The sequence below is a fragment of the Triticum urartu genome, chromosome 2A, assembly GCF_056163025.1.
Source record: "Triticum urartu cultivar PI428250 chromosome 2A, HENAU_Tu73, whole genome shotgun sequence".
Classification (NCBI taxonomy): Eukaryota; Viridiplantae; Streptophyta; class Magnoliopsida; order Poales; family Poaceae; genus Triticum; species Triticum urartu.
Genome location: NC_141874.1, coordinates 407,377,241 through 407,390,106, shown reverse-complemented (window position 1 = coordinate 407,390,106; position 12,866 = coordinate 407,377,241). Strand labels below are relative to the sequence as shown.

The 12,866-nt window shown below is 45.8% G+C and overlaps 1 protein-coding gene across 1 annotated transcript; it reads left to right on the top strand.

The window, feature by feature from the left end:
* The first annotated feature begins 3,755 nt into the window (after positions 1 to 3,755).
* On the top strand, positions 3,756 to 4,821 carry LOC125541588 (protein C2-DOMAIN ABA-RELATED 4-like). Its single transcript, XM_048704958.2, has 3 exons — positions 3,756 to 4,044; positions 4,153 to 4,248; positions 4,342 to 4,821. The coding sequence occupies exons 1-3, from the start codon at positions 3,934 to 3,936 to the stop codon at positions 4,618 to 4,620; spliced, it is 486 nt and encodes a 161-aa protein (XP_048560915.2). The 5' UTR covers positions 3,756 to 3,933; the 3' UTR covers positions 4,621 to 4,821.
* Positions 4,822 to 12,866: the final 8,045 nt, after the last annotated feature.

Genomic DNA, 12,866 nt, shown 5'->3' with positions numbered 1-12,866 from the left:
ATTTCCGCGGAAACCGAAAATTTTGAATCGGCTCAGCGAAAAAACTGGTGCGCAAAGTGTCATCAGACACGGTCCCTTATTCAGCACTGTGTATGATATGTGAACATCACAAACGATTCAGACAGCTTAACCTGTGTGTGATGAGTCTGAACGTCAAAATTTTTGGTTTGAATCTCCCTGGTTACAGTGGTCATCCACATCATTGCATAATTTGCATACACAAAGGAGACCACAGCGCACCCACACTTCTTAATCGAGCAATTTCAGAAATTAAACAGAGCTAGCTGACCTAAACATTAATCTAACAAATTAATGATCGCCGCTCTTAATTAAACAAAACAAAGATTACTACTATGGCTGGTGCTCGTCGATCTCTGCCGCCTCCTCCATGTCTAGCTCGCGCCCGACGGTCTCCTGGGGAAGGGGCTCCATGGCATCCATCGCACCATACTCGGCAAGCCTCTCCCCATCCGCGTCTGCCATCTCTTTGGAAAAGGCTGCCACGAGCTGGGCATGGGTAGCCACGATCTGGGCGTGGACGGGCTTCGTCGTGGCAAGGTATGCGGCGGAGGAACGGACGGCTGCTTGAACGCTCTCGGTGATTGCCAACTCTTCGGCCATGGGTTGCCGACCGTTGTAGAAGAAGCTTCGTTCGATTTGTGCGGTGACCGCCACGAGCTAGGCGTGGGCGGCCTCGACATGGTCGTGGGTGGCCTCCATCAGGGCTAAGGCCGCCGCTGCGGAACGGACAACTGATGTGTTGCTCTCGCTAGTTGCTATCCCCGAGGCACATGTTGCTGCCGCGACCTGAGAAGCAACATCGGCTGTTTGGGCTGACTTGGCCGCCCGGTCATAGATTGCGGTCGCGCTCATGCACCTTGTTAGCACGTGCATGGCGGCTGCGGCCACGCTCTCGCCGGAGTGGCCACCGAAGTTGCCCTCACGATGTGGGTCCATGTCCCCATCTTTCACCAGCGATGATTGAAGAGTGAAATAATATTTGGGGAGCGAGCTAGTGTGCTTGATACGCCGGCTGTGGACTGTAGCCGACGCACCTTCTCGCGTAAGCCATAGGCATACTATACACCAACGCTGCTCCAGGATATTTTGCACCGCATCTCACACGGTTGGTGATAATAAACTATGTGGGATCTACTTGATTTTTCATCTTGATTTGAATTACATAATGGGGTCATGGTGGCAATGGGCGGTGTTTGAATCGCTAGAACTTTTATCTGCTGTGAAGAGGCAACTATATGTGTCGTAAAAAATGGAATTATTCAGGGTTGGTTTGGACATTTTATACATTAAATTGGTTTTCTAGCCATTTCAGGTGCACAATTTAAAATTAAACTACATACACATGCTCTGGTGCACCAACATGGGTTGTAAAATCATATATGTATCCATGGGTTTATGCTTATGTCCCATGCAAGAAATGTGGATGAATTTCGAACACCACGACACCGTGGCTCTCCGGCAAACGTTGAGGTACTTGCTTTTGTAATTCTAGTAAATCCAAAACCCATCTAAAATTCATGAACCTTGGCATGCTATCATGGAATGGCATCAACATATTGGGATAAAAAATACTCGTAGCTGTCTGAAGCTAATATCAGGGTGGGCTCATCAGCATTTGGAGTCGGCTCATCCATATTGGGAAGTTCTTGCATCATGACCATACCATCATGTTTTGTTGATTAAGTGTAGTAAGCAAGCATATATATACCATCATGTTTTGTTGATTAAGTGTACTAAGCAAGCATATATAAACCAACCTGTAGAGCGCTGAATATATAGTGGGTTTTAAATGAAAACAAATGTAAAGGTTGCAGTAAACAACATCTGCTTAACCTCTTATCTAACCAAAAGTTTAAAATCATACTGTACGTGCGGTAAGCAACTTCATATTTGAACTTGAGCTATGATGCTTTAGGTTGTTAGATAAAAATCAAAACAAGTTTACAAATGCACAAAAGACTCGCACCATTCACATATTTTCCACTCGAGCCCACTCGTAAAAAGCAATGGCAAAGCTAGGACAATCACTTTTATATCAAAAAGGGGTTTTTAACAGCTAAAATCACATATGTACATGCAATACAATACTTTTAACTGACAGCCAAAAAGACTACCACTTTTGCTTTATTTTTATTTTGCAAAAAACGAGTACCACTTTCTGCTCACGCAATGCAATGCAAGAGAGATGCCAAAAATGGCAACGGCTGGTTTTGTTTGGACGCAAGGCACATGAGAAATGGTCAACACAATTCCTACGGCGGAGACCGTTTGTCTCTTCTTTCCCTAATAATAAAGCACGGGTTGAGTCTGTCGGGTTCGCCGTCGCGGCGTTTTTGCAAGAACGCCCCTTCTATTTTTGCTATTCAACCGGCACTCCTTTTTAAAGTGGGTATATGAGAAAACGTTTCACTCTTACTAAAAGAACCCTACACTCTTTAGTATTCAACCTGCGATCTTTCTTTAGCTGGCTAATAAACGCACAACGTCCTCTCCGGCCGCTTCCTCTCCAGCCGCGACTGCCGCCGCCGCCGATCTTCTTCTCCGGCCATCCGCTGACCTCCTGTTCTCCTTCCCCTCCCCAACCCGCAGCCTCCTCAATCTCCAACCTCCTACACCCATGCCGTGCTTCTCTGCTTTGGATCGAGTTGGCCGGATCGACCCCATGGCCGATGCCAAGGTCGCCGGTCCATCGTCCTGCTCGATGAGGTGGAGCCGTGGCAAGGTAGTGGGATTCTTATCGGGCTTCGCCAGCCCCCCCCCACCCCCTCCCCGCAAGGATCTTGCTACGTCTTCAAGCTGGATGTTCAGTATTTCTGATCTCTGTCTCAGAGATCTTCTTTGTACCTTTGTATTTTGGTCGTGAATTTATCTTTGGTTGTCCTCCGGCAAGCCTTGCCGTTGGGAAGGCTGCTACTGCCTGTGCATAAGTCTGGACTATTAAGGGCCCAAATCTTAGTACACCGGCAGTCGTGCGTTGGAGTTGGCCTAATGTGGAGTGTCACCTTACAAGGTATCTTTCCAGAAACTTACATCTCGTAGTTGTCTGAAGCTGGTACCGGGGTGGGCTCATCAGCATTTGGAGTTGGCTCATCCATATTGGGAAGTTCTTGCATCATTACCATACCATCATGTTTTGCTGATTAAGTGTACTAAGCAAGCATATATAAACCAACTTGCAGAGCGCTGAATATATAGTGAGTTTTAAATGAAAACAAATATAAAGGTTGCAGTAAACAGCATCTGCTTGACCTCTTATCTAACCAAAAGTTTAAAACCATACGGTACGTGCAGTAAGCAACTTCGTATTTGAACTTGAGCTATGATGCTTTAGGTTGTTAGATAAAAAATCAAAAAAAGTTTACAAATGCACAAAAGACTCGCACCATTCACATACTTTCCACTCGAGCCCACTGGTAAAAAGCAGTGGCAAAGCTAGGACAATCACTTTTATATCGGAAAGGGTTTCTTAACAGCTAAAATCACATATGTACATACAATACAATACTTTTAACTGACAGCCAAAAAAACTACCACTTTTGCTTTATTTTTATTTAAAAAACAAGTACCACTTTTTGCTCACGCAATGCAGTGCAAGAGAGATGCCAAAAATGGCAACAACTGGTTTTGTTTGGACGCAAGGCACATGAGAAATGGTCAGCACAATTCCTACGGCGGAGACCGTCTGTCTCTTATAGGCTCATGTGTGAGGCTACTCTATTTATGCCCATGAGAAGAGAGGGAGGAAGAAAAAAGCGGGGCGCAAGAAGTCGCCTAATTCTTATTCGAGGATTGGATTAGGCGCTTCTTGGTCCCAAGCCACGCCACGCCACACCGACCACATTCCTCTGTACGTAAAATAATAGCGTAGCATAAAATTAAATAAACCGAGTATCGATCGAATCGAGATCGAGCATGGATGGTTTGGTTGGGCTGTTGAAGGTGCGCGTGGTGCGTGGGATCAACCTTGCCTACCGCGACGCAAGAGGCAATGATCCATATGTTGTCCTTCGCCTCGGCAAGCAGGTGTCCGCTCTCTCATTGTTTCTTCTTCTTCTTGTCCATGATTCTGTATGACTGTATTACTTATTAATTGTCCCCGTACTGTTTTCTGTTTAAATTGTGCGATTGCAGAAACTGAAGACCAGCGTGAAGAGGCGATCTGTGAACCCTATCTGGCATGAGGAGCTAACTCTGTCAATCACGAACCCGAATGCACCAATCAAGCTTGTGAGTACTGCCTACTGTTTTCTTGCAATCCGTTAACAAACACGTTCCGTCTACGTTGAAGAAAACTGTGCTGTGCTGTGCTGTACTGTACAGGCGGTGTTTGACAAGGACACCTTCAGCAAGGACGACCCAATGGGGAACGCGGAGATCGAGGTGCTGCCCTTTACGGAGGTCCTGGAACTGGACACCGAGGGCATCCGCAACGGCACCGTGGTGCGGTTGGTCGCGCCGAGCAGCGGGAACTGCCTCGCCGAGGAGAGCCGCGTGTGCTGGAAGAACGGCAAGTTCGTCCAGGACATGATCCTGCGCCTCAGGGACGTCGAGAGCGGGGAAATAATGCTGAAGCTGGAGTGGGTCAATATGAAGAAGTGACCCGGCATGATCAACAACATGCACATGCATGCAGAGTACTGTACAGTATATCTCGATCCATCCATCCGTCCGTCCGTTGCAGATGTCGGATTGTAACCAGCAAATTAACTTATCTGATTACACCCCGCCCCGCTGTGCTGTGTGTAGTTAGAAAAGAAAATGGATTTCTAAACGCTGACAGTCCAGGACATTGTTTGCAAAGGCATTTCTGATCCCAATAACCGATTAGAGCAGTAAAATCTCGATTTTACTCCTCTACCTAACCGATCCCTAATAGATCATGCTGGAGTAAAAAGTGTTGGAAATATGAGCAATTTACCTAATGATTTTATTAACAGAAATACTAGATAAAACATGACCAATATAGTAGTGATAAAACAAGCCATACGATTTGACAAAGAGAAGATAAACAATATCTTCATATATGAACTGTAACTAAATATATCTAGAGCAGACAGTATAGCAAGTTGCATATATGAAATAGAGTCTAGCATATCTAAGGCAAATACTAAAATAAGGAACTGTAGCAAAACCTCTAACAGAAAGAAGAAGAACACGTACGGGACAACAGCAACAGAAGCGCTGGACTTGGGGTCGGTGTCCTCGCCTGCCATGTCATCGAGGAGGTCGTGGACGTCGGGGAAGAAGTCGTCGTCGGGGAAGTAGTCGTCGGCGACCGGATCGTCCGTGATGAAGCAGCCAGTAGTCGCGTTGAGCGCTCTCCAAAAATCTTATCACCCTTCTCCCGTACAGGACTCAAAAGGTACGGTTTCGGAGGCCTACTATCCCAACGTGCGGTGCACGCCGCAAGCCGGGATGAGGAAAACAACAGCAGCTCAGAGATGGAACCGATGACGAGGGAAAGAGTAGTTCTGATGCATCTCTCTGGGACGAGTGACCTCCCTTTTATAGGCGCAAAAGAAGGAGGCGAGAGGGCAGCGACAGGAGGCGAAACGAAGAGACGGAGATGAAGCGAACAGCCAGCAGCCGAAGGGCTGCACCGTTCGCATTCGAACTCCACTTTCACAAAAATCTTTTCAGCTTCCGTGTGACCTTTCGTATACCCGTAGTGCGTGGCAAAAATTTAGACATCGGCTCGGCTCATTCCCGCAACCCGCGGCGCGTCGTGGCGAGGCGGGCGGCGGAGGAGGAGCGCGCGTGGATGTCCCATTTGTTTTTATGCTCATACAAGTGGGGAAAGAACCTCCCTTATAAACAGGTCCAACTCCAACTAAACTAGCAATGTGGGACTAAACTTTAGTTCCACCTCTTGCCTTGCACAAATGGGTTGCGTGGGTCTTTAGGATTTATTAGGAATTTCTGAAACTGCTATTGGGCTAGGCCCAAAATAGACAAAATTCCAGCAATCCCCCACCAGATCTCAGAGGCACACAAAATTTGCCTTTAGTTCCAAAACACTGTTTTATATACCGGTACTGCAGTGGAGACTGTTAAGTTGAACTTCCACCTAGAACTCTATGCTACATTAGTAAGCAACTTGAACAGTGGACTGGGCTTTAAACTGCAAGTTTTCTGCGAATCTAGCTTCACATAAAGCCTTGACCGATACGTGGCTACTGTGGGTCTTCCCCGCGGGTGAAGCTTATGCGTCATACTCCATGAGCTTTCATGAGTTTACTAGAGAGAACCCTACTCTCATAGATTGCGAGGTTTGACAATCAAACTCATATAGGTGTGTTCTTCAAAAGATGTTCTGCAGAATAACATCTCTGCTTAAAAGAGCCACTTAGAATACATTAAGATATACATCAACCTGTCATGTAGATTAGAAGAGTATTGCATCTTCATGGAGTGGTATTGTTAATAGTAAGGATACTTTCCTCTTAGTTGACCAACAACTTGTCTTCCATATCTAATTCACGAGATCTCCGATCACAAAGAATAGGTTACCACTGTGAACAACTCATATTGTGGGTCTCATACCCATCTCCCTCGATGCATTATCTATCACATTGTGTGATAGACCCTTAGTAAAAGGATCAGCCAGATTTTTAGACGTTTGAATATAATCCAGATTTTTAGACGTTTGGATATAATCCAATGCAATAACTCCAGAGTTTCTCATTTTCCTGACAGACTTTAACCTTCTCTGAACGTGTCTTGATGACTTCATGTTATCCTTTGAACTGCTCACTTTCGTGATCACAGTTTGATTGTCGCAGTTCATAAGGATACCCGGTACAGGTTTCTCAACAACCGGCAAGTCATTCAAGAGCCGACGAAGCCAATCTGCTTTGACCGTAGCTGTATCTAGTGCTGTGAGTTCTGCTTCCATTGTTGACCTCGTTAAAATGGTCTGCTTGCAAGACTTCCAAGAAACAGCGCCACCTCCATGAGTGAATACATATCCGCTCGTGGCCTTTATCTCATCAGCATCTGAGATCCAGTTTGAGTCACTATACCCTTCAAGCACCTTTGGGTGCCTGGTGTGGTGAATTTCATAATTTGCAGTGCCTTTTAAATAACGCAAAACTCTCTCTAGAGCTTTCCAATGCACATCTCCTGGTTTTGAGACAAACCGACTTAGTTTGCTAACAGCAAAAGAGATGTCAGGTCTTGTAGCACTCACTAAGTACATAAGCGAGCCAATAATCTGAGAATACTTCAATTGGTCTCTAGAAATTCTTTGATTCTTTCGAAGCAACACACGAGCATCATATGGTGTTGGAGAGGGCTTGCAGTCACTGTAGCCAAAGCGACTCAAGATCTTTTCCACATAGTGAGATTGAAGCAATGTAATCCCACCATCATCGTCTCTCAACAACTTGATGTTCAGAATGACATCAGCCACTCCCAAATCCTTCATCTCAAAGCAACGAGATAGGAAATCCTTGACCTCCTTAATAACATTCAGGTTTGTTCCGAAAATCAGTATGTCATCAACATACAAGCAAAGGATAACTCCCTCGCCCCCACCATGGCGATAGTACACACATTTGTCAGCTTTATTTACAACAAAGCCTGCAGCTGTTAAAGTTCTTTCAAACTTCTCATGCCACTGTTTGGGTGCTTTCTTAAGTCCGTACAAAGACTTCAGCAACTTGCATACTTTCCCTTCCTGACCATCTATTACAAACCCATCTGGTTGTTCCATATAAATTTCCTCGTCCAACTCTCCATTTAGGAAAGCAGTCTTAACATCCATTTGATGAACGAGAAAACCATGTGAGGCAGCTAGTGAAAGTAGAACTCGAATAGTGGTCAGTCGAGCCACAAGTGAGTAAGTATCAAAGAAGTCTTCACCTTCCTTTTGGGTATAACCCTTAACCATGAGCCGAGCCTTGTACTTTTCAATAGTACCATCAGGCCTAAGCTTCTTCTTGAATACCCATTTGCATCCTATAGGTTTGCACCCATAAGGACGATCAGTTATCTCCCAAGTTTCATTCGCTAATATGGAATCCATCTCACTACGAACCGCTTCCTTCCAGTAGTCAGCATCTTCAGATGCATAGGCCTCTGAAATAGAACTGAGAGTGTCATCTATGAGATACACAAGAAAATCATCACCAAAGGACTTTGCAGTCCTCTGTCTCTTACTCCTAGTAGGAACTTCATTATTTTCCTCCACAGGACTTTCAAAGTGTTCCATCGAAATGGCAGGTTTGATAATTGTAATTGGTTCCTGATTCGATGAACTAGGCATCTCCTGATTAGATGAGGTAGTCATATCCTTCATGGGAAAGATATATTCAAAGAAATTCGCATCATTTGACTCCATGATCGTACCAACATGCATGTCAGGTACCTCCGATTTTACAACCAAGAATCTATAGCCAATGCTATGAAAAGCATATCCTAGAAAAATACAATCCACAGTCTTTGGTCCAAGCTTCCGCTTCTTTGGAATTGGAACATTGACTTTCGCCAAACAACCCCATGTTCGCAGATAAGAGAGTTTTAACCTTTTCTTCTCCCATTCCTCGAATGGAGTTATCTCTTTGTTCTTTGTGCGGACTCAGTTTAGGACATGCCATGCTGTCAATATCGCCTCCCCCCACCATGCCTTGGAGAGACCCGATGTGTCTAACATGGCGTTAACCAAATCAGTTAGAGTATGGTTCTTTCTTTCGGCCACCCCATTTGACTGAGGTGAGTAGGGAGGCGTCCTCTCATGGATTATACCATGTTCCGCATAAAAAGCATCAAATTCATTGGAAAAATACTCTCCACCACGGTCAAACCTAAGCCTCTTGATTTTTCGATCAAGTTGGTTTTCCACTTCAGCTTTATAGATCTTGAAAAAGTTCAAAGCCTCATCCTTAGACTTCAGAAGATACACACGGCAGTATCTAGTGGAGTCATCGATTAACGTCATGAAATATTTCTTTCCACCTTTTGTCAAAACACCATTCATTTCACATAGATCTGAATGTATGAGCTCTAGTGGTGCAAGATTTCTCGTTTTCCGCAGTCGTGTGAGACTTACAAGGTTGCTTAGTTTGCACACACACTTGACACTTAGATCCCTTGACAGTGGTGACACTAGGGATTAAGTTCAACTTCGCTAGTCGCGACATGCAACCAAAGTTAACATGACAAAGACGTGAATGCCACACATTTGATTCACTATTGTTGCAAATATGATTAACAGCTTTATTGCAAACGTCTGATAAGGATAAATGAAACATGCCTCCTGACTCATAACCTTTACCAACAAAGGTTCCATACTTGGATATTACAAATTTATTCGACTCAAAGACAAGCTTGTAGCCATCTCTACACAGAAGAGATCCGCTAACAAGATTTTTATTGACGGAGGGGAAATAATGCACGTTCTTCAGCCGCACGATCTTCCCCGAAGTAAACTTCAGATCGACCGTGCCAACACCACGAACAGAAGCACTTGAACCGTTGCCCATCAGCACGGTTGAAGTCCCTGCGGTCTGATAAGACAAAAACATGGAAATATCACCGCATACATGCACATTAGCACCCGTGTCAATCAACCAATCAGGAGAATGACATACTGAAAGAATAGTGGGAAATATACCATACCCAGCATCCTTCGTATCAGTGTCTCCAATGACAACATTAGCGGTCTTGCCGCCTTTCCCAGGATGAGCTTGTCATAGCGATTAGGGCAACTAGGAGCCCAATGATCAGGATCCCCACACACATGACAGACACCTTTCTTCTTGTCATTCTTCTTCTTGAAGTTCTTGTGCTGGACAGCCTTGTTCTTCCCATCAAACTTTGCTTTACCATCAAACTTGCCCTTGTTCTTGAACTTGTGGGGCTGTAAGTTCTGCTTCTGTACCACATTGGCACTAGATCCTCCCTCAATACCTCGAGCATGTGTGTCCTTTGCTCTCGCCTTTTCTTCCACATCAAGAGTGCCAATGAGATCCGGGACGGAAAACTCCTGCCTCTTATGCTTCAGCAAGGTAGCAAAGTTCCTCCATGAAGGAGGAAGTTTAGTGATGATACCTCCGGCAACAAACTTGTCCGGTAGCATACAACCAAAGTGCTCAAGTTCTCTAGCAAATGACTGTATCTCATGAGCTTGCTCAACCACGGAGCGCTCTTCAGTCATCCTGTAAGCATAGAATTGCTCCATGATGTACAACTCAGTGCCAGCATCCGAGACCCCAAACTTGGCCTCGAGTGCATCCCACATATCTTTTCCATTATCAATTGATGCATAAGCATCAACTATGTTCTCACCAAGAACACTCAAGAGAGCAGCCTTAAACAGAGTATCCATTTTCTGAAAGGCTTGTGCCTGTTGAGCATCAAGCTCTCCTTCAGGTTTGCCAAGAGTGGCGTCATAGCAACTCATGGTTTGAAACCATAAGACTGCTCTCACGCGCCACCTCTTATAGTGGATACCCTCAAACATAGGAGGTCTCACGGAAGCAGCAAAACCACTCGGGGTAAATTGCCTATAATAAGGTTTTTGGATTGTTGGAAATATGAGCAATTTACCGAATGATTTTATTAATAGAAATACTAGATAAAGCATGACCAGTGTAGTAGTGATAAAACAAGCCATGCGATTTGACAAAGAGAAGGTAAACAACATCTTCATATATGAACTGTAACTAAACATATCTAGAGCAGACAGTATAGCAAGTTGCATATATGAAATAGAGTCTAACATATCTAGGGCAAATACTAGAACAAGGAACTGTAGCAGAACCTCTAATAGAAAGGAGAAGAACATGTACGGGATAGCAGCAGCAGAAGCGCTGGACTTGGGGTCGGTGTCCTCGCCTGCCATGTCGTCGAGGAGGTCGTGGACGTCGGGGAAGAAGTCATCGTCGGGGAAGTAGTTGTCAGCGACCGGATCGTCCGTGATAAAGCAGCCAGTAGTCGCGCTGAGCGCTCCCCAAAAACCTTATCACCCTTCTCCCGTACAGGACTCAAAAGGTGTGGTTTCGGAGGCCTACTGTCCCGACGTGCGGTGCACGCCGCAAGCCGGGATGAGGAAAACAGCAGCAGCTCAGAGATGGAACCGACGGCGAGGGAAGGAGTAGTTCTGGTGCATCTCTCTGGGAGGAGCGACCTCCCTTTTATAGGCGCAAGAGAAGGAGGCGAGAGGGCAGCGACGGGAGGCGAAACGAAGAGACGGAGATGAAGCGAACAGCCAGCAGCCGAAGGGATGCACAGTTCGCATTCAAACTCCACTTTCGCAAAAATCTTTTCAGCTTCCGTGTGACCTTTCGTATACCCGTAGTGCGTGGCAAAAATTTAGACATCGGCTCGGCTCATTCCCGCAACCCACGGCGCGTCGTGACGAGGCGAGGCGGACGGCGGAGGAGGACCGCGCGTGGATGTACCTCTTGTTCTTATGCTCATACAAGTGGAGAAAGAACCTCCCTTATTGAAAGATCATGGATGTCACCTAGAGGGGGGGGGGTGAATAGGCCTTTTAAAATAATTACGGTTTAGGCTTGAACAAATGCGGAATAAACCTAGCGGTTAATTTGTCAAGCACAAAACCTAAAACAACTAGGCTCACCTATGTGCACCAACAACTTATGCTAAGTAAGATAAGCAACTATGTGATAGCAAGATATATGACAAGAAACAATATGGCTATCACAAAGTAAAGTGCATAAGTAAAGAGCTCGGGTAAGAGATAACCGAGGCACGCGGAGACGACGATGTATCCCGAGGTTCACACCCTTGCGGATGCTAATCTCCGTTTGGAGCGGTGTGGAGGCACAATGCTCCCCAAGAAGCCACTAGGGCCACCGTAATCTCCTCACGCCCTCGCACAATGCAAGATGTCGTGATTCCACTAAGGGACCCTTCAGGGCGGTCACCGAACCCATACAAATGGCAACCCTTGGGGGCGGTCACCGAACCCGTACACTTTGGCAACCCTTGGGGGCGGTCACCGGTACCCGTCAAATTGCTCGGGGCGATCTCCACAACCTAATTGGAGACCCCGGCGCTTGCCCGGAGCTTTACACCACAATGATTGAGCTCCGAACACCACCAACCGTCTAGGGCACCAAGGCACCCAAGAGGAACAAGCTTCTCAAATTTCACTTCCACGTATCACCGTGGAGAACTCAAACCGATGCACCAAATGCAATGGCAAGGGCACACGGAGTGCCCAAGTCCTTCTCTCCCAATCCCACCAAAGCAACTAATGCTAGGGAAGAAAATGAGAGGAAGAACGAAAGAAGAACACGAAGAACTCCAAGATCTAGATCCAAGGGGTTTCCCTCACTTAGAGGAGAAAGTGATTGGTGGAAACGTGGATCTAGATCTCCTCTCTCTTTCCCTCAAGAACTAGCAAGAATCATTGGAGGGATTGAGAGTTAGCAAGCTCGAAGAAGGTCAACAATGGGGGAAGAACACGAGCTAAAAGGATTGAGGTTCATTGGGGAAGAAGACCCCCTTTTATAGGTGGGGAAAAATCCAACCGTTATGCTCACAGCCCGCACAGAGCGGTACTACAGCTCCAAGGAGCGGTACTACCGCTGTAGGAGCCGCGGTAGTACTGCTCTGGAGCGGTAGTAAAAAATTACATCCGCTCCAATTCGCGGTAGTACCGCTGCAGCCTTTTCAGAACACCAAAACTGCCACAACTTTTGCAAACGGACTCCGAATTCGATGAAGCCAAGTTTGTTGGAAAGCTAGCGACAAGGGCTAACACAATCTTGAAAGAAATATCAATAAGAAGCAAATTAGAAAAGGCCCATAAGAAAATGGTGAGGACCCTTCCTCGGATAAGACCGGTAAAACCTACAACACCGAAAACATCATAG